This window comes from Balaenoptera borealis (genome assembly GCF_965194805.1).
Source record: "Balaenoptera borealis genome assembly, chromosome: 6".
Lineage (NCBI taxonomy): Eukaryota > Metazoa > Chordata > Mammalia > Artiodactyla > Balaenopteridae > Balaenoptera > Balaenoptera borealis.
Window position 1 is genome coordinate 28,585,207 of NC_138863.1, and position 24,558 is coordinate 28,609,764.

Consider the following 24,558-nt stretch of genomic DNA (forward strand, 5'->3'; position numbering starts at 1 on the left):
ATGCCTTTGATCAAACAAAAGCAGAACTCAAAAGTTCTTTATAACAGATTTAGGTGAAAGATAAGAAGAGAGACCTAAGTGTCAGAGAGATCAGAGAAATGGAAACTTTGATAATTTTGCAAAAGAAATCTTTGCTTTCTGTGCGACAAAAAGCAAAGTGCCCTCTTAATTTCAGCAGTCCTTATGCTCACATTATTATAATTCACTACACTACCTTTTATCTTAAAAGGAATAATAATTAAATGTCCTGGTAGACTGCAACCAAGCCTCTCCACCCCACCGTGAAACATTAATATGATTTAAAAATGCTACTTTTAGAAGGAAAGATGAATTATTAAATAGATGAATAATGAGACCATTTTTGGCCTTAAACATAAACAAAGAATGATTATCTGAAAAACTCATGTTTTCTATTAACATCATATGCTATATGAGGACTGAAATATAGAGTTTCAAGCAGTGGTTTGAAAAACTTGTAAGACTCTCCATGCATCTGCACAAAACAAAGGGCCATTTAAAGGTCTTACATACCTGAGCAATCCTAACTAAACCCTGAAGGAAAGAAAATACTTCTGTTACAAAACTTTGCATATAAGTAAAGGAAATATAATAATGACAACCGAGATTTAGAAAAGAGCTGGCGCTTATAAGATTACTTTAAGGAAAATGCAGTCATTAGTTTTTCATCGCATTTTCCAAAACAGAAATTTCTATTACTCACTATACTGTCCACTGCTAGTTTGGTAAATCGGAGTTGGCACCGTTACAGTGGTGATGGCAGGTGCTGAAGTCTCCTCTTCAGACTTCTCTTCTTCAATCCTTGGCACTCCTGGTGCATCAGAAGATAAGTCATTCAAAATTTTCCTAGAAAAATAGAGAACTATATCAATTAAAATAAAAGTAACATTTACTGGCTAAATACAAAGAAGAGGAAAAGATCAGAAAACTGGCAGAAAGCTGACAGTGCTTAAGAGAGAATTTTAAAATTTTACAGTTTAAAATTTACAATAATAAACAATAAAATTTGCAACAATAAACTAAAAATGGATCGGGGATGCACATGTCAAAACCGTACGAGGACTAGAAAAAACACAGATGCATTTCTCATTAAAATGAACATAAAGAAAGACTATGATTCAAAATCCAGTTGCAACTAAAGAAGAGATTAATAAAATTGACTACAGGAAAAAAACCCTTTTTTATGGCAAAGAACACCCAAAATAAAGTCAAAGATGATCAAAAATACTAGGAGAAAATGTTCACATATATTACAGATAAAGGTCCAATATCCCTAACATACAAATAACTCTTGAAAACTGAGGGGAAAAAAAAAGACCAAAAACCTGATTTTTAACTTCTCAACTCTCAGATTGGTAAAAATTAAAAAAAGTATAACAATGTATTCTGTTAGTGAAGCTGTGAGAAAATACATGCTCTTGTACATTGCTGTTAGAAGTATAAAACTGGCACAACCCTTATGGAGGGAATTTGGGAAACCAAATGTGTTTACACAGCAATCTTACTTCCAGGAATTTACCCTTAAAATATACTTCCAACAGTACAAAATAAATATGCATAGGATTAATCATGGCAGCATCGACTGCAACTGCAAAAGACTAGAAACGATCTCCATGCTCACATATAGGAGAACGGTTGAATAAACTATGGCTCATCCAAATAATGGATATAGCATGGTACCTTTTGTATACGAATGAAGGTGAAATAAGAAAATAAGAAAATATTCGTGTATCTGTTCATCTGCTCAAGAAACAAAGGAAGGATAAACTAGATGGAGTTCAATTTGATTAGTTATCTACTGGGGGTGGGTGGGAAAGAAGTAAAAAAGGATGGGTGGAGGGACACTTCTGAGTGTGTGTGTGTGTGTGTGTGTGTGTGTACAATTCTGACTTTTGGAACCATGTTAATGTTTTACATATTCAAAGAAAAATTAATTATTAACAAGGATGGGGGAAGAATTCTAAAATGGAAAACAAACAAAAACAAATGAACCTTACCACATTTCAAATGAATAACATAATCACAGAAGAGGGGAAAAAATTACTAACCCAAGTAGTTTTTAAAATCTTAAATTTCTAACAAACCAGTTTGAAACTTAGCCTTAACCGTCTACCAAAAATTTCCCCCTTATGTAGTTACTGTAACAAATTACATCTTCATGCCTTGTGTGTTCATTAACAGATTTATAATTATTGTTTTATGCATTGGCTTTCAAATCATGGGAGAAAAAGAGGAGTTACAAAGTAAAACTATAATAATACTGGCTTTTATATATTTATGTACGTAATTACCTTTATTGGTACTGTAGAAAATATTCTTACAGTTGTTTTTTTTAAAAAATAATTCCCCTGATTATATTTCTCATTTGTAAGATTTCTTACTCATTCTTTTCCACATCTGCCTGTTCTTATTTAGTAAAGTTCTATTTTTACTGTAAGGATGGTTTTCTCTTCTCTCTTTGCAAACAAGACACAAAACTACTTTAAACAGCTTGGGAACTGACAGCTGGTCAACATATCATGATTTGGGTATCACTGTTCTAGAACACTTGTTTTTCAAACTTCAGTATACAAAAGAAGCTCTTGAAGAGCATGTTAAAACACAGACAGATTCCTGGGTCCCCTCCCTAGAGATCCTAATTCATTAGGTACGGGGTAAGGGCCTGAGAATTTGCATTTCTAACCAGATGCTGATTTACCAGTCTGGGCTGTGGACCATATTTTGAGTAGTATTGGTCTTTAGAGCAATGTTTTTCAAACTCAAGTCATAACCCCTATGTGGGCCATGAAAACAATTAAGCGTGTTGCAACCAACATAAACAAATAAAAAATAGCTAAGCATCACACATGATAAGGATGAGTATTGCTTTGTATTAACTTTTGCTTCAGATCCCTATATATAGGTATATACGTGTGTGTATACATACACACCTATATATAATGAAGAAAGAGAGAACTGTAAAGATATATTCCTTATTGTGGTTTTAAAAAAGTTTAAAAGCTACTTTTCTAGACCTACAAATAAATCTACTTCTCTTCTGCACGAATCCAGCAATCATTCTCAGTCTTTTTTTCCAGTTTTTCAAATTGTTGCTCCAGACCATCTTGGACATTCTCTGCTTAAGAGAGAAAGTTCACTTTCTCTTAAAGTGTATTCCAAATGTGGTCTGAGCAGTGGGATTAATTCCCTCCTTTAATCTAGACACTAGGTTTTTTTTTTTTTTAAAACCAACATAGTCTTACAGTGTATTGGCTTTCTTGGCAACCACATCTAATCAATGATAATTAAAAGAGCATAATTACATTTTTTAGATGAATTCTTAATCCAGAAGCCTATACTTGAATAATCGATTTTATTTTAAACTCAAGCTCAGAAATTTTACAGTTATCACCAACATTTCATCCTATTTGTTTCGATCTATTTCCCTTGGCTGCTATGATCTTTCAAGGTTCTTATTCTACCACCTATTAGGGTATTTAGCCCTTTAGTTTCTGTCATTTGCAAATCTGATAAGCATGGCTTCTATGTTTTCAGCTAAATTGCTGGTAAAAATACCGATCCAGATGAGAGCAAGTGAGAACTCTTCAAGGATTTCCTCTGGGTAAAAACTGATCTCCATAAAGCTGGGCTGTTCCAATAAAAACAGTGTGTATTATTTAATTCCCATTTCTCCAACTTCACAAAAACATCCTAAGAATTTTGTTAAAGATCTTGTTATAATCAAGACATAGAGGCTAGGTTTCAAGAGTTCATAAACCAAAAGCAAAATAATGGTATACTCAACTATGGAGGTTTGATTATACGGGAAGATATCATCATCTTTCATAAAAGTAATGCTTTCCCTACACGTGTGGTCTCAGGCATCTTTTATTTGATTCGTAACTGAAGTGCTATATATAATGATTTTTGCTGGGATATACACTATAAGCCAATTAAGGCAAATAAAAGATTTTTTTTCAACATAAAACTCATATAAGGTCTACAGCTAAGATTTGCCTAGAATTTATATATAGAGAAGCCATGGAGCTTGTTTCTTAGTACCAGGTTGAATTTGCTTCAGGATCAAATGTCTTATATACTAACATGAGATATATTTCGAAGTTAAAAGATAAAACTAGCTATATTTTGAAAAAATTATGAGTATAAATAAATGTAACACATACTTGGTAACACAGAATTTCTTAAGACCTCAAAGTCAATTTATTGGTATTCATTTAGGGTCCTTAATTTATTTGTGAGGATAGAGAAAAGGACTAGCTTAGCAGCCAAGAAAGTGGGAAAAAAAATTTCAACATCCCTTTGAAAAACAGAAATATATATAAATAGAAATAATTTAGGCTAAAGCAGGGAAGAACAGGTTTGACGTTTATTAAACTCTGAAGTAAGCTTATGAAGATTTGTGGAATTGCTCTTCCTGGAGATATTTAATATGGAGCCAATTTCTATGTAGTATTAAGAAACAGTTTTGGTCCATCTTGGAGGCAAGGCATGAATTTACACAACTTTCGTAGCTCAACACAAAACTACAGTAAGGTGCCCCTAAAATTAGGGAACATCAGCAAAACATCACCCTGAACAACTATTAAATTAACAAGCAGCTATCATGCTAAGTACCATGGCATAAGAAATGTGTTGTGAAGTAGGTAGTGTAGTCTCAGAATTGACATATAGCTAGAAAATGCTATAACCTTATCAAATGTATTCCAATCTTTTTAACAGAAAAGCAGCAGCCAGCAAAGTCTACAAAAACAGAAGAAAAAAAAAAAATCAGTGTTTATCCAGGACTGTTCAGAGTAAGAAGTGCTCTTATTCTGTACAGTAAGCTTCAACTTATTTGAGAGAAGCAACTCAAGATGAAGAGAAGTACTCTGTATGGTCCTGAATCCAGCAGCTCATCGGCCTTCCGATATCTCTTCATCTGCAACTACATAAGGGTACCTTTATACTTTTGACTCTAAGTTCTTTTAACTATTAAATTCCATACCTGTAGGAAGGCCTCCTTGAAAGAATTTCTCTTCGTTTTTGGGAATCGGTTACACTATCCACTGACTCCTGTGAATCTTCACTTTCTGCAATAGTTGAAATCTGAAAATAAAGAAGAACTTTATCTTGATAATCAAATTTAGTTCCCATAAAACTTTTATGAATTTTAAGAAAAAGTGAAATACAAAAGGATATATATAAACCTTATACATGCTTTAGTAGAAAAAAAATCAGTTTTTATGGGAGACAACCATACCATCCCTTTCCTCTCCCCTTTACTCATCCTACAGAAGTCAGAGGACCTAAAATTTTTTTGTCAAAACCAAACTTTTGACAAAATTTTTTTGTCAAAACCAGCCTAATCTCTTTCAGGACTTCTCGTAATCAACCCTGAATGTATCAATATTACTTGTCAGTTGTTTTCTTACAGTTGTTAGAACAAAACTACCAAGTAAAATAAAGTTTCTGACATGAAAGAAAGAATAAACGACTAAATATCTGGCCATTAAGTCTAGTGACTATACAAATATTTTCCTTTAACTACTGGGTAAATAGTTTTGAATATATTTACAATTGTACAAGTAAGATCGGTGATCCTTCAACTGTGTTCCAGATGGTTGTTTCTAGCAATTTTGGAAGAAGCCCTCTGCTGCATATAGACATGTTTCAAAGTTGACATTCTACAATTTTTATTAAGCAAAACTTCAAGGTAAAGAACTGTGCATTTCTGGAAAGTATCCTTGGATTGAGAAGTAATAAAGATAAGTTGAATACAGATTTTACATGGGATAATAACAGCAACTAGCATTTATTGAGAACTTACTATGTGCCAGGTGCTATGCTAAAGCATATACATATATTACATTACTTAGTACTCACTAATACTTACAGTAACTTTAGGTGCTAGATAAGTACAATTATTATGTCCACTTTACAGATGGAAGAACTGAGGCACAAAGAGTTTAAGTAACTCACCCAAGTCACAAAGCTACGAAGTAGTGGAGCCACTGTCACACTTGACATATCAATTTTAGACATCCTTACCAGCATCAAAATCCTGTTGGTTCCAATCTCAAACCAGTTTTGTCAGAAGCAGCAACCCAGGAACGTCTTTAGACCATTTTTAGATTAGAAGTTCACTCATCTAGGCAAGCTTGTCTGTCAAATTTATCCTGCCAAGTTTCTCTAGTCTAATTAGCAGGAGCCTCCTACTCTTTCCTGAACTAGGTGAGCACGATGCTGTCAGAGTGAGAATTAGATTTAGCCAAGGCAAAAGGGTCTGTGTAGGTTAGCTCCCCCAACAAAATTTATGGCAATGGCAATAAGAATGAACACATTTAGAGGAACTTGAGAAATCAAGTATGTAGTCTGAGCCTAAGGGTTCTGGACAGCAGGTACTCATTTTCACAGAGCTTTGTGATAGACACTCACTTTAAAATGAAATTTGCTAAATCTAGTAATGCTTTACAAAATATATCTATAATAATGTATGTGCCCCTCCTAACACTTTAAAGTATAAGCGGTATAGTCTTATAGACCTAAAAATTAACAGGTTAACACTGAATGAATCCAGAAATGACAGATAAAAAGATGGACAAGGCTGAATTTAGTCTGTGATTCTCTGCAGAGTAATAATGCTATAGTTACTGCCAAAGGAGCACCCAGAACAATTTCCTACTAATCTGTAGCTGCTGTTAACTAGCCCACTCAGCATAGTCTCTGCACAGACTTTCTCATAGATGTAGAGTGATGAGTTGTGAAACAGCCTTAGCAGAGAGTCAGAATTTCGAGGAATAACAGGAAGACTGAACTCAAAGTGGATAGTATCCTGACAAGTGTTTACCCTCGTTAATGCTTCTCAGAACCTTAGTTTCTCTATTGTTCTTTCTGCCTTTTTTTGCTTAACCCTCATTCTTACAACCTTCTTTTAAGGATACATAATGACTTAGGCACACTCTCCCAAGTTGAAAGTCATTAAAACAACAATTTTAAAACATGCTACATAAACCACCCATAGGACAATTTTGAAATGAAATAAATTATCATTGCTTATTAAATATATGGCCCTTAATTTTTCCCCCAAACTCAATGGATCTATTGCTCCCAGTAGAACAAAAAGCCCCCCATTCCTCTGATCTGAAAGAATTTGACAATTCATACAAAAGGAATTAACTTATCACTCTGTCGTGACTGCAACTTAAAAAAAAATTGAAGTATGATTGTTGTACAATATTATATAAGTTACAGGTGCACAGTACAGTGAGTCGCAATTTTTAAAGGCTATATTCCACTTACAGTTATTATAAAATGTTGGCTATATTCCCTGTGTTGTACAATATATTCTTGTAGCTTATTTTATGCGTAATAGTTTGTACCTCTTAGTCCCCTACTTCTATATTGCCCCTCCCCGCAGGTAACCACCAGTTTGTTCTCTATATCTGTGAGTCTTTTTCTTTTTTGTTATATTCACTAGTTTCTTGTATTTTTAAGATTCCACATATAAGTGATATGTACTGCAACTTTTTAAATGTAAAGGGAATTCAGAACTATTCAATACTACATAATGAATGTAACATTTCCTCTTTGGGGGAATACTATCCAGAGAGAACTTCGAATTAGGAAGTCAACTCCTATGGACTATCTACCAAAAAGCAAAAACACCCCAACCCCACCCCCCCAAAACCAAAAACAAATGAAAAAACAAAAAAAACCCCAAACCACTGAACCCACATTTCTAAGACCATTAAAAATCATGTCAAAAATCCTTTGATAATAAATAGTTTAATATATATTTAATAGGTTATTAAAAATAACCACATGAAAAATTATATCCCAATTGTAAGTATCACAGTCTACCATCACATTTCAATGATAGAGCCCCTTCCTCTGGTCCTCACCTCCTGCCGCCTCTTATTAACCCCTTCCTGAGCTCCTTAAATAGGTCTTTAACCATGGCCACTTATATGTTAAGAAATTTTCAAAAAGCCAAACCACCACCTGTACATGTAAAGTTTTAGATCTGTATTTCTCTACTTTCTCTTAGTTTGTTAAAAACCCGTATCTCCTCTTTATAAGGGGGGGAAAAAGTCCTATTTTGATGCTATTTGAAATTTCAAAATAAAATATAAGTGACTAGAACAAAATTTAAAAAATGGTTGTATTAGATGTTTTCTCAAACTATACATGGTCCCCTGGAAACTTAAGCACTTTTCTTGGGTAGAGTTCAGACTCAGGTTTAGGTACAGTTTTTTACTTACTGGATGAAGCAGTTTAATAAAAATCTAGAGCAATAATCTCCAAACTCTTTCGATCTGCAGATCTCCCTTATAAATAAGAAAATTTTATATAAGCATATATATTTATTTGCAAGTTTTAAGTGTTACCTATATCATAAAACAAATTAATTTTTAAAGAGTTAGGATAAGTATAAATATTAAAATACATCTGTAAATTTCTTAAAGATAACTCATTTAATATTTCATAACAGTGAGAATGATGTGCTTTAATATGATTAATTAAAAATCATTTAATATTTTATAACAGTGACTCAAAAATCTGATTCTAAGCTTGGACTTTCTGAAATGTGATTTAACATCTGCTATTGTTTAAAACAATCATTTTCCATTTTCATCTATCAATTACACAAACTTTTGATGAGATTTACTAGTATATTTTCATCTCCCTGGCTCTTGGTCAGTTATTATATGCTAATAAAAGGTTTTATATTTTAACAAATAAGTTCAACACCTACTGAACTCTAGAAGACTTCTGAATAGTTTAGAAACTCTATTTCCAGAGTTTTGAAAGTATACAGATTTGAGTTTTTAGGTGACAAATTTACACTGTTTGCAGGTTAAAAAAAAAAAAAAAAAAGTATGGGAACATTTCCAAACTTCTATATTCAAAATGCTCTGTCCACAGCACAAGTTTCTTTCAAAATGCAGTTATTCTCTCATGCATTGTTAAAATGCCACTTTCTCTCAGAAAGGATAGTTGAAAGGAATTTGTTTTTTTCAAAAATATCTGTTAGGTAACATACCCCTTGCAAGTCATCCCTTGCTTGCCATTGTTAAAAAGATCGGAAACTTTGGAATACTTGTCTTATGTAAAAAGCAAACAAGTAACTCATCCTTATGTTAAGCAACTCAAGTACTTTGCTATGTGGTAACCACTGAATCTCTATCTTGCACAAAAGATTTTTATTGTTGTTCCCATCACAGCATGAAGTACTGTAAAGACTGTATCAGAAAGTTCATCTCCAACCGCTATCCCTCTTGCTCACTCTATTCAGGCCACTTCTTCTTGCTATTCTTTGGTACATAAAGCATACTCTCACTTCTGAGCCTTTGGACTTGCTTTTATTATTTGTATGGCTTAGCCTCCTTCTCTAGTTTCTAGTTTCACTGCTCATCGTGTTCCCTGACCACCCTACATAAAATAAAACACCCTTCCCTCTACATCATTCTCTATCCCTTTCTCCTGCTTTAATCATTTTCCCAGCACTTAATCCTCACCTGACACATTTTATTTTTTCATTGTCTCTCTTCGCTCAAATGTGATCTTCATGAGAACAGAGAAGTATTATTTGTTCACTGCTGTCTTTCATAGCACCTAGAACAGTGACTGGCACATAGCATGTGATCAATAAAAATTTACTGAAGAAATGAATGTATTAAAAATGCATCCAAAACTAACAAATGAAAAGTGAGGATGCCACTGTTAACTTCCATGCATCTGTGTGACTCCCATTATTTTTGAGGGAATTCTTACATAATCTTTGAGATTTGATGTATACATATACATAAGGATAACGTTCGGGCACCAATGTCAAGCCATACATGAAATATTAGTACAGTTTCATTTCTAATACTCTGAGATGAAAAAAGATAAACAAAAGTCTTATTCTCACATCAAGAGAAATGTACCTTGTATTATTTTGGAAATGCTGTTCTAGAATACTAATATTCTCCCATCGGGAAGTTTGAGGAATCACTTCTCTCCTTGTTTGATCACCTCTTCTGATATAAACCACTTCCTACTTATTAATGCTAATCACTGTTAACCAGCTGACATGACCACTAAAGTTTAATAGCTTCTCCATAGTTTAGGGCCTTTAAAGAAAAAAATACTGTTTATGTTTGTAGAATTCAAGCTTTTAAGTATAAGCACAGCTCACTTTGATGGAAAAATGTATTTTTGAAAAGATGAATACACATTTCTATAAAGTTAATGGTCATATAACCCCAGGTCCAAATTATTATTATTATTCTTACCACAAAGTAAAGATTAAAGTTAAGAATATAATCAACAATTAAGCATCATATATTAAAACCAATGTTTGTAATCTTAGCAAATTTTGTGATAATTTATGTGTGTTCTTTATAGAAAGACCATCCACTGTAAGTGAAAAAGAAAAAGTAAAGGTTAATGTGAGGTCTGGAATCTAGGTCTCCTGACTAGCAGGTCAGGTTCTATTCCACTATTATCAAGAGGAAGATAAGAGCAGGGAATTAGTAATGACATACACAGTATGAACAACAGTTAGGCAGCATTCAATGAAATAAAAACTGAGGCACAGGATAGGAGACTTATTGTTCAGTCAGTGTGGTTCCATAGAAAAATCAAATTCTTCAGTCTTTACCTGGACTATATTGTCTCCTACTCAGTAACAACAAATTCCATTCCCAATATCTTTCAGTATGGAAATGCATAGAACTTGATGATTTTACATCAAAATATTCTTTCTTTCTTTCTCCACCCCCCCACACTGCCCTGCCTTAAATGTCCAAGCAAACCAAAGGCACAGGGCCAGAATGAAGCAGAGGTGGGTTAACAGTGGCTCAATGACTCAAGAGTATGATATGGCTGACAAAATCTGGTATATCCTTTGATGACACTAATAGAATGCTTCTAGGACAAAGGAGGAACTTCTCCCCTCTCCAAGTATCAATCAATCTGGCTACTAAACTCAAGGAAAACACAACAGCTCTTACCCACAAGAAGACAACAAAGATGGTGAAGAGGAATCAAAGCTATGTCATATATAAATGGCTGAAGAAAAACAGGCATTTATTTAGTCTGGACATTTTTTGTAAATGGGAAGGATGTGGGAGATGGGGAAAAGGAAGCAGCCCAATAGAAAAAGGAGTTAAATTTGCTTAATAACTAGTTTCTGAGAATAGAATTGGGACCACTAGGTAAAAGTTTTAGAAAGATATTCTGGTTCACCACAGGGAAGAATACTTTAGCAATTACCCCCAATTATAAATCAGTTACCTCTGGAGATAGAGCTTCCTTTCTCTGAAAGTGTTCAAGTAAAGTTGGACTGCCATTTGGAGGAGGAGAGAAGGATATTATATAGGGAAATTAAGCAAGAGACTAAGGGCTGGGTAGGTAACAAGTTTGGCCTAGACCTAGAAGATCTCTTAAGATTTTTATTCAAACCTTGAGTTCTATGTTTATAGAGAGGGACAAAGATATAAAGAATAATTTCTCACCTTCCTTTCTAAAAATAGTTCTCTCCAAATCTAGGACCTAGGACTCACCTGAGTTCCGGAGAAAAGTCTTTTTAAGTCCTTACAGGAAGACTGTGAAGCAAAAAATATGAAATGGGAGGCTGGGGTTATGGCCTACTTGAATGAACGTTCAAGTCTTTTTTTTTCCCCAATAAGCTCATCGAGAAGATGTACACAGCCCTAGGTTCCCTACAGTTAAGTAGAGGTTTACACGCCTTTATTCCCTTTGGATCCAAACCAAAGGAACAATCTTTCCAAAGAATAAGATAACATGCATGGAAAAAATCCCTGATTCTTAAAGTGCACTTTCTGAATATATCATTTCAAAGTTATATACTCCAACTTAGAATCCTAAACATTGCTGGTTTTCTCTACATTCAAATAATATCTTAGGTAAGGTTATTAATTTTTGACAAGGGTTATTTTTTCCAATTGCATGTTTAGAAAATAATTACAAAGTTATTATTTTTGTATCTTAATTTTCCCTGAGGTACATCAGCCTTATAGTCTCTCCCAACATTTCCACTTTATCCCATATACTTTATGATTTTTCCCATTCAATTCTTTTTCTTTTTTAGTTTAAGAAAAAGTTTTTTCTTATATGTCTGTTCTTGTGTATATATGTTCCTATACTTAAGGTGACTATACAGATGCAGCATATTCCATAATTACTATAAAGTAAAATAAACTCTGAACTAGATATGTTCCTATTTTCATAATGAAAGGAGAGAGATATGGCTATAAACAACAGTTATGAAAGCAGACGCAGAACTTTTTATACACATACCTGAACTGTCTGGACTTGTGGAGACTGAATAACTGATGGCTGGGCCGCCTGAATAACTCCATGGACTTGAACTGTCTGCCCATTGGGCAGCTGCACTAAAGTTACGGTGGGAGCAGATGATGTTGCATGAGCTGCTGGCATGGACACCTATGGTGTTGAACATGGAAAAAAATTACCATCACAGATACCTCCTGGGGAGTACTCATGTTTAGTAAGAAACAACTTTTTAGCAGCAAAAGGATGACCCTCCTGCTAGGTTAAGTATTCCATTGGTGTGAAAGAAACTAACCATTAAACTTAATATTCTTTTTGAAGAAAGACTACAAATGCTTCCCATGCCCCCTACTTTTAAACTCCTCCCAAATGAAAAAAACCAAAAAACTATTTTAATGTAATATTAAAATATATAACACAGACTTCCTTGGAACACTAAATACCACTTTATTTGTATAGTGCCTTACATTTTCCCACCTGCTTTCATATTCAATTTCTCACTTTGCCCTTCGAAGAAATCAGACTGGTTAGAATAAGGGTTATCTCCATTTTAGAGACAGAAATATGAAGTGCTCAAAGAGATTAAGTCACTTACCCAAGGTCAAGAGATATGCTAGCTTTGAAGAATCGTAAGTCTTCAGAATATTATGTGTTAAATAACCCATGTTCTAAAACATAACTGTTCCCAAACTTGGGCAAAACTTAGCTACTAAATCTAGAACAAATACATATCTTACAGTATACAGCATATTTTTCTCTTGTAAACTAATTACAAGTATGCCTTTCATTAATGAGAAAGTGTTAATAGATATTATAAACTGAAAATTTCTATCCCCACCCCACCCACTGAACTGATAATAACTGACATTTCAAGGATTTATTTTCCTCTTGAAGAAATAAGGAGGCAGAATTGAAAGAATATGAGAAACCAGTTTTCTCCTGAGGCACAAAGAAGGCAAATTTAATGCCTCAATACCCAGGTTAAAAGGGTTCTTAAGTCATACATGTCTATCAGATGGTATTTACTGTTCCTGTGCTTGAATGTGTTTGGGGGTAGCAATTTTATTTGTTCATTTGGTAAACAGTTATTGGGGATATGTGTGCCAGAAACAATGTTAGAACTGAAACTACAGAAATGAGAAAGACATAGGTCCCTGCCCTTAAAGAAATTATTGAGGCATGTGTATGAAGGAATGGGGAAAAGAACACAAATAAATATAACTCAGTGAAGTAATGAGGTTTGCAAAGAGAAGAATGGACACACTGAGGAAAGCTACCCCACCCCACCCAGGAGGAGGGGAGGCTACCAGGGAAGCATGTGAATTTGAAATAAAGAATACAAGTAAGGCACGTTATTATGATTTGCAGGGGGGAGGCAAAGAATTCCAGGCAGAGGGTAGCAATGGCAAAAGCAAAGAGAAACAGCAGTGTCTGTAAATGGCAGAGAGGGATGACCAGCAGTCAGTACTACTGGAGCACATAAGTGTGTTACTATATGATGTAGGAAGTGTGGAGAGATGGAATAACAGAAGTAGGCAGAGGCCAGACGGGCTAGTCATGAAAAGTCTTACATATGTTACGTTAAAGAACTTGCATTTTACCGTGAGATTGGGAAAAGCACTGAAGGGCTTTTGAACTCCTGAATATCATGGTGAGGCTTGCATTTCAGATAGATCACTTTACTTTAGTGGCAGTGTGAAAGATACTTATCTCAGAGGAAGAGAAAAGTGGAGGTGAGACCAACTGAGAAAGTCTATATATAGTAGTAAAGGTGAGAGGATAAAGGCCAGAAATTAGGCATGAGTTGTGGTAGGGATGGGAATGAGAGAAGTGATTTAATGAAAATTCAGGAGGCAAACCAGAAAGGGCTTTATGAATGACTGATTGAAGGAGGTGAGACAGAAATCAAAGACAACCCACATATTTCATGTTTGGGTGAGAATTAGTAGACTATGACATAAAGAGAGAGAACAAAAGAAGAAGCTTATGGGTGGTTGGGGCAGTGGTGGAAGATGATGGAATTGATATGGTATCTGAATTTGTAGAGATGTTTAGCAAGCAGTTAAATATTTGACTATGAAGCTTGGGGGAAAGATACCTACTGAAGGTAGAGGCTAAAACCATGAGCTTCTCCTTTGGACAGTTAGGAAGGCCTTCCTTATCAATCGTTTTTCTGGCCACTATATATCTTACTTAGTTTTACCTGGTTCTCAAAATGTGGTCCATGGATGACCTCCATTAGAGTTACATAGGGTGCCTGTTTATAAAGTCAGAATCTCTGATGAACCCAAGGACACTTTCCCCTATGCCAAAGTTTGAGAACCAAAACCATAATTTATTCAGAGTATCCCATCTCAATGGAAAGCTCTTCTAATATTTGAAGCAATTAGTACGTCCTCTTCTCTGAGTATTCTCTAGGGTAAATATAACAAGCTCACTCAACAAATAATCCCTTTTCTACCCTAATTATTCTACATAATGGCTACTCTTATTTTAAGTTTATAAAATACAGATACACCAAAAAAGAAAAAATTGCTTATATTCCCACCACTCAGAGCTAATCACTTAATATTTTTGCTGTAGATATAGGTGTTTTTAAAGATGCATATATATACACTCAATTTTCATAACACTATCATAGAATCTACTTTATCTTTCAAATCCATTCTAAATATCTCTTCATACCATTAATAGTATTCTTTAATGGTAAAAATTACATAATCTGTTTAATAAATCCCAACAAATTATTGGAATTAAATTATCAGTAATAATTAATTACACAATAATTAAATCATTAACTTAATATTATTAAATATTAAATTATTGAATATACAAAAAATTATTATTAGATATTTAGGTTTTCAAATCTGCCTATTACAAGAAAGTTATTTTACAACAAAATTGCAACGATCATCCTTTTACCCAACTCTTTACTTAAAACCATCCATAAAAATTAACATTCCCATACTCAAAACCAACATTGTTTTTTTTCCACTTAAAAAAAAAAATCTCTGTAAATTCTAAAAGTAAACTAAGGCATTTCGTTACTGTTTTAGATTGATTTTCTTCCTTTACTAGTTAGGCTGAATTTGTTTTCTTACTGTTCATTGATCAAATCACAATGGTCTTGGACTTGACAATTTTATTATATATTTCTAGTATTAAAGACTGACAACCAAAAAATAACTGGTATCAGAATTGCGAGAAATAATGTCAAAAATGTATAATATGTGTGTTAAGAACTTGGATGAGCAAGTGAAAAAAACTCTGTAATTAGGTATTAAAAAGAACAACAACAAAAAATATAAATGGGAACAGACACTAGCTTTCCTAAAACTCAAATATCATGTCATTCCACTTATCAGTGATTATATGCAAATTGAACATGTGCATGTAATTTTGTTCCTTCTTGAATTTCCAATTAAGCTTCATGAAACTGATTTTGTTTTTACAGGCATAATCACACCAGCAGAGAAGAATGGGAAAGGAGATAACAGTAAGAGTTTTGGAGGCTGGAAATGGATGAATGGTAATGAACTTGGAAAACCGCAGAAGGCCAACTCATGAGGCAGAGGCAGGGACAGACTGATTTCTGCCACAAAGTCCTTAAGAGGCTCAGGATCTAAGGCACCCCAGAAGGTAGAGTGAAAGGAGAGGCTGAAAATAAGGAAGGCTGATTGAAGGTCTTTGAAAAGCAATTGGATCCCCTCTTCAACTCTCTGTGGAAGAATAACTAATCTATACCCTATGCTGACAGAAAAATGGAGGTTTATTTTCTGGATAGAAGGTTTCTTGACTGCCTAACACCAGGCACTGCTGAGGTGGGGTACTAAGCCCCAGTCCTCTTCCCTCATCTGGCTCAAAGGTCTTCACCTGTAAGCAGAAGATTAGTAAAGCTTTTCTCTGCGAACCTGACCAACACTAAAGGGAGAAGACTTAAGAGATAATGACAGTGGGATGCCACAATCATCCTACCGTGAAGCTCACAACTCATAGATGTTAGGCCCCAAACAGATCCACATGACTTCCAATACAGGTTTTTGGTTCCCTACTTTTAAATGTAGGCAGAAAACCTCGAGTTATCAAATATTCAAGGAAATCTTCTGATAGGAAAGATGGTGACCAAAACAGATAGAAGGGAGAAAAGGTACATAGAAGAAAATCTTAGATGAAAATCTATGTGGAGAAAACTTAAAACTTAATATTATCAGAGGTAAGAGAAAATACTGCCTTTGTGAAACATAAAGAGGATGCTATTAAAACACAAAAGGACTATTCAGAAACAAAGGGAACTCTTGGAAACATGACAGCAGAAATAAAAAAAAATCTGACAGATGGGTTGAAATGTGAAGTTGAGAAAATCTCCCAGAAAGACAAAGAGACAGAAAACAGGAGAGAAAAGATGAGAAAATCAGAGAAATAGTCCTATAGGTATAATATCTGGATCACAAGAATCCTAAAGAGAAAAGAGAAAGGAGAAAGAAAAAAAAAAAAATCATCAACCAAATAAAGAAATTGCCCAGAATTGAAGACCCCAGATTCCACTAAAAAAAAAAAGCCCACTGAATACAACTGCACAATGGATGAAAACTGATACAAACCAAGGCCTTGATAATGAAATAGTGAAGCACTGTGAACAGAGAGATTTTTACAAGATAACAGAGATACAAAGTAAGAAATGGATTTAGTCTTTTCAGACAGCAACACTAGAAGTTGACTGTGGATTAATGCCTTCAAAATTTGAAAAAATGATTTCTTTACCAAGAATTCTTTACCGAGTCAAACTTGCTCAAGGGACCACTGGAAACAAAAACTCCCCAAGAGAAAGACAGTAGGAAGAAAGGAATTTCCAGGACGACATTATATAGTGGACGTGGAGGACAACCAGAGCAGAAAATGATGTCCCAAGAGATAGATATGCTGAGGGTTGTCACCACCAAGATCCCTGCTGGTAGTGTATCTTCTTTTTACCAGAGGGCTGAATGTTTGGATGAGCCCAGATTCTTATCTGTGCACATTTGCTTTGACCATGTGCTAATGAAGTCCTGATGCTCTTACCTTCGTTCCCGCACCTGCTTCATCTTGAGTACTTTTACTTCATCCCTAAATGTATTCTGCTTTGCCTTACACCTGAGGGCTGGAGGTGGGTCCAGGTGATCTTAGGAGAAAACACAAAGCAGCCCACCGCTTCTGACTACATTCCTGCTGGAGGTCTAGTATTTGGCCCATATTTTAGCTCAGTGTGGTAACCACCTGTGGTTAGCCCTCTATATCCCAAGACCCATTCTTGCTCATGACTCCTCTAGGAGAGCTTTTAAACTCTTTGGGAAGCTGAAGCTCGACATACCACAGCCTTGGCTAGGATTATTTTCTTTTGGGAGCTTTCATCTGAAAGAGGCAATATCACATTTTCTTACCTAGCAGGTTATTGTTTGCTATTTGGTTTTTATATTAACCACCTTTCTCACTCATATATATGCCAACAATTGTTAATAAAACATTTGAGAAAAAATACACAAGAACAAAAAATAAGGATGAGAGAATATAACCTTAGAATGCCAAGACAAAGACAAAATGAAAGAATCATGAATCGTATTTAAAATATACAGGGACAAAAACTACTATCATCCTTGAAATTTACTTGTGTGTCAATTTATTTGCTTATCCTATTTTTTAGTTTAAGCACATGTAAATTTAGCCTTTCAGATTATCTGCATTCCCATGCTCCCAAATAAATCTATATTATATGAAAAAAAGCAGTTATCATATTAGCTTTTCTTCCTTTGTTTAAGAGACAATCTACCCATCAGTTTAAATGTAATTATTTCTGAATCATGTCACTACAAATAGTGTGTTAGTGTTTAACAATACATTTTTCTGTTATGTTACTGAATCAATACTATCATTTCTAAAATTAGGCTAATACTAAATAAATAGGAATTTTGATATTCTAAGAATGTTTCTGCTCATTTTATGTATATCTCTGTAATAAAAACTAATAAGTTCTCTTGTTTAAAACATATTCCTCTTAGAAGAGACAACCTGGAATCTCTCCATGTATTTTATACCTGGGCTAATGTGGCAATCTGTGGCTGGGCTTGAACTGTCATTTGCTGGCTTTCAGCTTCTGTTACAGCTGCATCTCCACTCTGCTGGTTCTCTGCTCCAGATTCCATGGTCATTTAGTTACCTACAATAATATGGAAGAGTGTTACAAGCACTACAGTGCTTTGTGCTTTTGTGGTTTTAAAGGCAATTTTCAAGTTGTAAATAAGTATATGTGGTGGTTAGGTTAGCAGATGCACTCAGAAATCTAGTTAAACTATAATGTAGTTGAATTATTGTCAGACTCGTCCAAATATGCTGAGCTATAAAAGTTCTAGTCTTTTCAAAAAAGAAAAAACTTTTTCCTTTGCCATTTCTTCCCAATGGGATATTACTCCATCTATTATAGAAGACGGGATTCCTCTCTTCCATGAATCTTCCCAACTAACAAGGGGAGGAAGGGCAGCAGCAAAATTATAATTTTTTCAAAAATGTATCAGTCAGGTAAGGAGGGAGGGTAGAGAGTAGAAGTGAGTTGATGACAGGGTCTATGAGATACTGGCTTCAAGGTACCGCCTATATGGGTATTCCCTCCTATTAAAGGAAGAAACAGAAGAATTATAAGCTACTTCCTCAGGAAATTATTGGTGGTAGGACAAAACAGCCCAAGTTTCAACAGCCCAAGTTATGGGGTCTCAAGGTAGAAAGGTGGGATTAATAGAGACAGAGTCAGAGACCTCAAACACTGAAAAGGCTATTTTGTGTTCTGACTCCTTACCCTATATATAGTGTGCAACATACACATATGTGTGCACACACACACACACAATAAAACACCTTTTAAAATTTTAACTGCAAAATTCTGGATAAGTTAATCAAGGCTGATCTTTCTTACTTTTTGGAACCTGCTTTGCTAAGAGTTTACTATATTTCTTAGATCTGGCACTGGATGACAGCAAAAGAGCAATTCCTAGCAGCAGTAGCTGCTACCTTGAGGTTAGGGAAACTGATTATATATAGCAAATATAACTGGGAAAGCAACTGTGTCTAAAGGAGTCACAATAAAAGGGATTACATCTTACTTGTGTACTACTGTTATCATTCAGTGCCTAGCATATTACCTGTCAAAAATAAATTTAATAGTGAGGACTACCTATGGTGATTCCATAAACAACACAAGAACTCCAATGCTTTTCCAGAATTTATTACATTTATTTCATAACTCCGACATCAAAATAGTCACTGATCCTTATGTGATTATTACATGCCATCAGAATGTATCACATGCTAACATTTTGCCATCATTCACAGGATTCTATAAAAAGAAAGTGTTTTTACAAGTGACAGTTAAAAATGAAAATATCTCTGTAGAAATGAATATAAATAATGTAGAAATACAGAAGCCACAAAACAGATGACAAAGGAAAAGATCAACAGACTTGACTACATAATTATTTAAAACATTAATATGACAAAAGCCACCAAGGCAAGTATACAAGGAGAAAATATCTGCTACATAAAATCAACAGAATAACATCTAGAATACAGAGAAACTACTAATTCAGTAAGAAACTCTTATTATTGGCTAGTTCACAAAGATATATGTTTCAAGGATGGAATTTTTTTTTATAATAGAAAACTGGAAACAAGTATCCATCATTAGGAGGACCATTAAAAAATTAAAGCAATAAAAAATAATGAAATCTATAATGTAATGACACATAAAGCTTTCCAAGGCAGACTGAGTTAAATGGCAAGTTATGAACATATTATAAAGTAGAACCCCATTTATGTTAAAAACAAGTAAAACAAATTGTTGTAAAGGTGTATGCATGAAAAGAGGTATGGGAAGTTATAACTGAATCGTAATAAGTGGTGGCTCTGAAGAGAGAAAGATTTGATAGAACTGTATAGGATAATTTTCACCTTTTACTTTTTACATATTTTAGTATTTTACTTTTATTTTTTTCTTTCTTTCCATAAGCATGGATTCAGGATTACTTGCAGGATTAAAGAAATTTTAATACCAGAAATGACAGATAACATTTTGAAACTCTGAACCAAAAGCTTTACTTCAGTCATGATTTTGAGATATCTGCTGATAAAATTTTTTTCATCTGATACTTTTTATATGAAATTTGTCTTTTTGTTTAAGATTTACCTAAACTGTTTAACCTACATTTCCAGAGTAAAAATGACTATTTAAAAAAAATTACCAAATAACTTTGTTACCCTCTGTGATAATTCATTGAATTGTACACTTAAAACCTGTGCTCTTTTAAACTAAAAAATTTAAGAAAGACATCAAAAATAACAGAAAGCAACATCAACAGCAAAATAGTTTATGTATACTAAATACTGTCCATACTTTTGCTCTGGAAGAAAATGGCACATGAAAGCAAAAAATCTAATCTTAGTAACAATAAAATAAGTAAGTGAATCCATTTGAGGACAGTACTGAGTCAAGCTAATAAATAAGAGCAGAAACCCGCAAACTTTTATCTTCTCCTCTAAGTCATCAATTTAATGAGAATGAGAAGATAAATACAAATTTATCATCATAATACTTCCTTTGTAGAGAGAGAATATGCAACCATTTTTGAAAGACTTTAGTCCAAGCCACATTTTTTTTAACCTACGCTGTCATCCATATAGTTTCACGCCACCATTTGATTACAAGTAATCCAAAGCACAGATCATTTTTCTTTTGTTTTTGTTTACTTTTCAGTATGTCAGGGCTACTTAATTTTTTTTTTTGACATTTATGGTATAGGGTATCATTACAACTTTTTCTTTCAAAAAATAAAATATTTATGACTCTATAATAATAAAAGAATAAAACCATTAGCTAACATAAGTAATTACAGCTACAAGGACACATTCAAAATAGGAATGTGATTTGCATCCTTTTTCCCTCCTCAACTAGATAATATTCTTTTTACTTATTTTTTACTTTCTTCTAAAAACAAAGTGTGGTATTTCCAATGGTTAGCATCCCCCATGTAAATAAACTGCCAGTGTTTTATTATCATTTCATTCAGGCAGACTACCAAATACTTTTTCAAGGTGGGGGACGGCCTTCTTAATTAGTTTGAGTAGGTATCAACCACTTGGGCAACAGTACAATTACTGTCTTTCATCAGATAATTCAGGCCTTTCTCAAAGTACAGGTGAGAATTACTTATAGAAAAATAATTTGTTTTAGATAAGAAATTCAAACGACTCAACTAAAACAGAAACTATTCTTTTGGTTTTCACCTTGAGGGTACTGAAATAGCAGTCTCCAACTAAACTAGCATTTAATGCGAGCGCATTAATTATGACTTTGAAAGCTTTTACTCTTTTTTTGTTTGTAGCTTCAGGTGGAGAGAGAAGAGATGCTATGGTATGATGTGTACAGTCTTCAATTTTTCTATTAACCCAGGAGCAGTCTTAGCCAGCAGAGCAGTATTTCAAACACAGGATCAGCTACTAGACCCAATATGTAGGTTTCCAAAATTACTGAAGAAAGGAGATTCCTAATTCATTACACAAATGCTTTCTGAGAGTGCAAAAACAAAGAAAGACTGAATACTGCTGTAAAATTTAAAAAAGATCAGGTACATATGAACTCAGAGGGAATGCTGTACAAATATTGGACCTGGAACATTAGAAACAATGAATCTTAGAAATCATGAAAAATCTAGTCTTGACAGTTTTGTCAAGAATTCTTAAGAGTTCTTCCAATAATTCTGAATTCCAAAATTTATTTGTGATTGATATTTAAGATTTAGGTATTTTCATGAATTTATCCCTAAAAATTTACATAATTCTTTGAAAACTATGAACTTAAAGCAAATTTCAAAACAGTGTCACTCCGAAAAAAATCAAATTTTAAAAAATAAATTCACAAAGATACATGCCATTTTGGGACCTCCCTGGTGGTGCAGTGGTTAAGAATCCGCCTGCCAATGCAGGTGACATGGGTTTGAGCCCTGGTCCGGGAAGATCCCACATGCTGTGGAGCAGCTAAGCCCATGCGCCACAACTACTGAGCCTGCGCTCTAGAGCCCGCGAGCCACAACTACTGAGCCCATGTGTCACAACTACTGAAGCCCGTGCACCTAGAACCCGTGCTCTGCAACAAAGAGAAGCCACTGCAAAGAGAAGCCCGTGCACCACAACGAAGAGGAGCCCCTGCTCGCTGAAACTAGAGAAAGCCCACACAGCAACAAAGACCCAACACAGCCAAAAAAAAAAAAAAAAAAAGATACATGCCATTTTGCTACAATGGTCTTCAGAGTTCTAACTCTTAACATGAAAAATAAAAAGGGAGTGATCCTGCAGTATTATGCACCCGATCGTGAGCGAAACAAAGAATGCTGTTCTAAGTAGTTGGGAAAGAGCCTAACATTTGGTGGAAAGCTGGATCTGTCACCAAGTGGTCGTTGGACAAATTAAGCTTTTTGTGTTCCAGCTTCCTCATCTGAAAACAAGAGAGATGAATTAAAAGATCTCTCTCAATTTTAAGTGCTCTGATCTTAGGAACTGACAGCACAAGATGTATGCACACACATAATTATGCAGACCACTTAATAAAATAATATATGTATTATTTCCTTTTAGCACATGGTTCATAGTAAAGAAAACAGACTAAGAATAGGTCACCTAGCCTCTCAATCTTGGGCAAATATAAAAATATTACCATTCACATATAATATATAAAATTTATCAAACAGCTTAATAGTCCCTTTTCTTAATTTTCAAAGAGGATAAAGCAGCTTTTTCTTTCCATCCTAGAAAGCTTCAAGAAATTTATCTAAGACTGTATCACTTTTGTACCTTTATACAGTAAAGACAATAAATATTTAAAAGTTTAAAATATAGTTTAGATAAACATCCCAATAGAGTGTCAAATGACTGCTTCCATAATATTTAAAAGGAGAGTATGCTGCAATAGTCAAGAGTGCTGGAATGCCAAAAAAACACTAGAGACAAATACAGTACTGATAAATTTGGGGATTTATTTTCTGATAAGAAAAATGGTATAAGCAAAGGCTTAAATTATAGTAGGCCTTTAGAGAAATGGGTGAGTCAGTGGCTGGTGTCTGACCTTGCATAGAAGCAAGGATAAAAGATAAAGAAAGAATGGTCATTCCAAGCCAATCAGCAACTACTGGGGCAAAATGAGAATATAAGAATGATGTCTCTTTAAGTCATTGAGTTTAGAATTTTTATGTTGCAATGTATTTTACTTCTACATTGTATAGCAATATATCCTGAGGTAATTCACAACTGAATAATTCACTTTTCCAAAACCAACACTATCTTCAATTTTAACAATTTATATTATATACATTATACTTGTATTACAATATCATATCTGAGCATTTATATGTCAGGAACTGTTCAAGTTACTGGGGATGAAGAAATAAATTTTTAAAGAACTTTGTGGAATTTATATTCTAATATGTGGAAATAGCAGAGAGAAAGTAAACAAGTAAAATGTGTAACAAATCAGAAGGTAAGAAGTGTTGGGTAAAAAATAAAGCTGGGAAGGATATTCGAGGGATTTTCAGTACTATAAAAGCGGACCAGTAAAGCCCTCATTGATAAGGTAGCATTTAAATTCACTTATCCAGCACCTGTACAGAACTATACCAAATCAGGGATAAATTGCTGGCAGCACTAATTCTGTATTTTCTGCCTCTACCAAGTCAAGTCAACTAAAGGTCATCAAAAAAGAAAGCAAGCCCATATCATCACTTTTGCTAACAACCATTAAGCAAAAGGAAAGAATGCTCTAAATCTTCACTTTGTTCTTTGTCCTAAAATATTTTGACCTTTAAGAAGTGCCCAAGTCCTTATGATCCTAAACGTTCTAGTTCACGTTTATGAAAAATAAATCCATCTCCCTTACAACTTAGTTTACTTTTTAATCCCTTAAATCTATGACAAATTTAATCCAGTTTAGGATGAGAGGTAAGTATTCAGAGAATTGAACTGTGAATTTTGACTCTGAAGAAGAAACAATACATTCATAATTAATAGAACATATGAACATATGCTGTGGTTTTTAAAATGCAAATGACCTTAATTATAAATGAGAAGAAAAACTTCCCCTGCACCTAGCAAGTGGGCGACTCCTCCTGAACTCTTTCGTCAATCTGGAAGTCCAGGGATTTAAGGAAATCACATAAGCAGAAGTCTAACGTCTCCAGGGTAATCACAGCAAAA

General features: G+C 34.3%; 2 protein-coding genes across 11 annotated transcripts in view; one reads left to right on the forward strand and one right to left on the reverse strand.

The window, feature by feature from the left end:
• Positions 1-16,897, forward strand: part of METTL21A (methyltransferase 21A, HSPA lysine) — a 54,557-nt gene extending 37,660 nt beyond the window's left edge. Inside the window, exons 4-5 of one of the 3 annotated variants that reach the window (XR_014246071.1) lie at positions 4,738-4,952; positions 15,752-15,876. Coding sequence is in view for 2 of the 3 variants with exons in the window: in XM_082397188.1 (XP_082253314.1) it covers positions 4,738-4,856 (119 nt within the window). In the remaining variant the exon portion in view is untranslated. Of the gene's footprint in view, positions 1-4,737; positions 4,996-15,751 lie in introns of those variants that run through there. The other 2 variants (XM_082397189.1, XM_082397188.1) reach the window with 2 other exon arrangements.
• Positions 1-24,558, reverse strand: part of CREB1 (cAMP responsive element binding protein 1) — a 56,911-nt gene that overhangs the window by 19,931 nt on the left and 12,422 nt on the right. For 4 of the 8 annotated variants that reach the window (XR_014246064.1, XM_082397165.1, XM_082397163.1 and 1 more), the window contains exons 2-6: positions 18,366-18,487; positions 12,304-12,450; positions 11,547-11,588; positions 5,003-5,103; positions 722-864 (exon numbers count right to left, since the gene is read on the reverse strand). Coding sequence is in view for 6 of the 8 variants with exons in the window: in XM_082397165.1 (XP_082253291.1) it covers positions 722-864; positions 5,003-5,103; positions 11,547-11,588; positions 12,304-12,450; positions 18,366-18,479 (547 nt within the window). In the remaining 2 variants the exon portion in view is untranslated. Of the gene's footprint in view, positions 1-721; positions 865-4,706; positions 4,759-5,002; positions 5,104-11,546; positions 11,589-12,303; positions 12,451-18,365; positions 18,488-24,558 lie in introns of those variants that run through there. The other 4 variants (XM_082397168.1, XM_082397166.1, XM_082397169.1 and 1 more) reach the window with 4 other exon arrangements.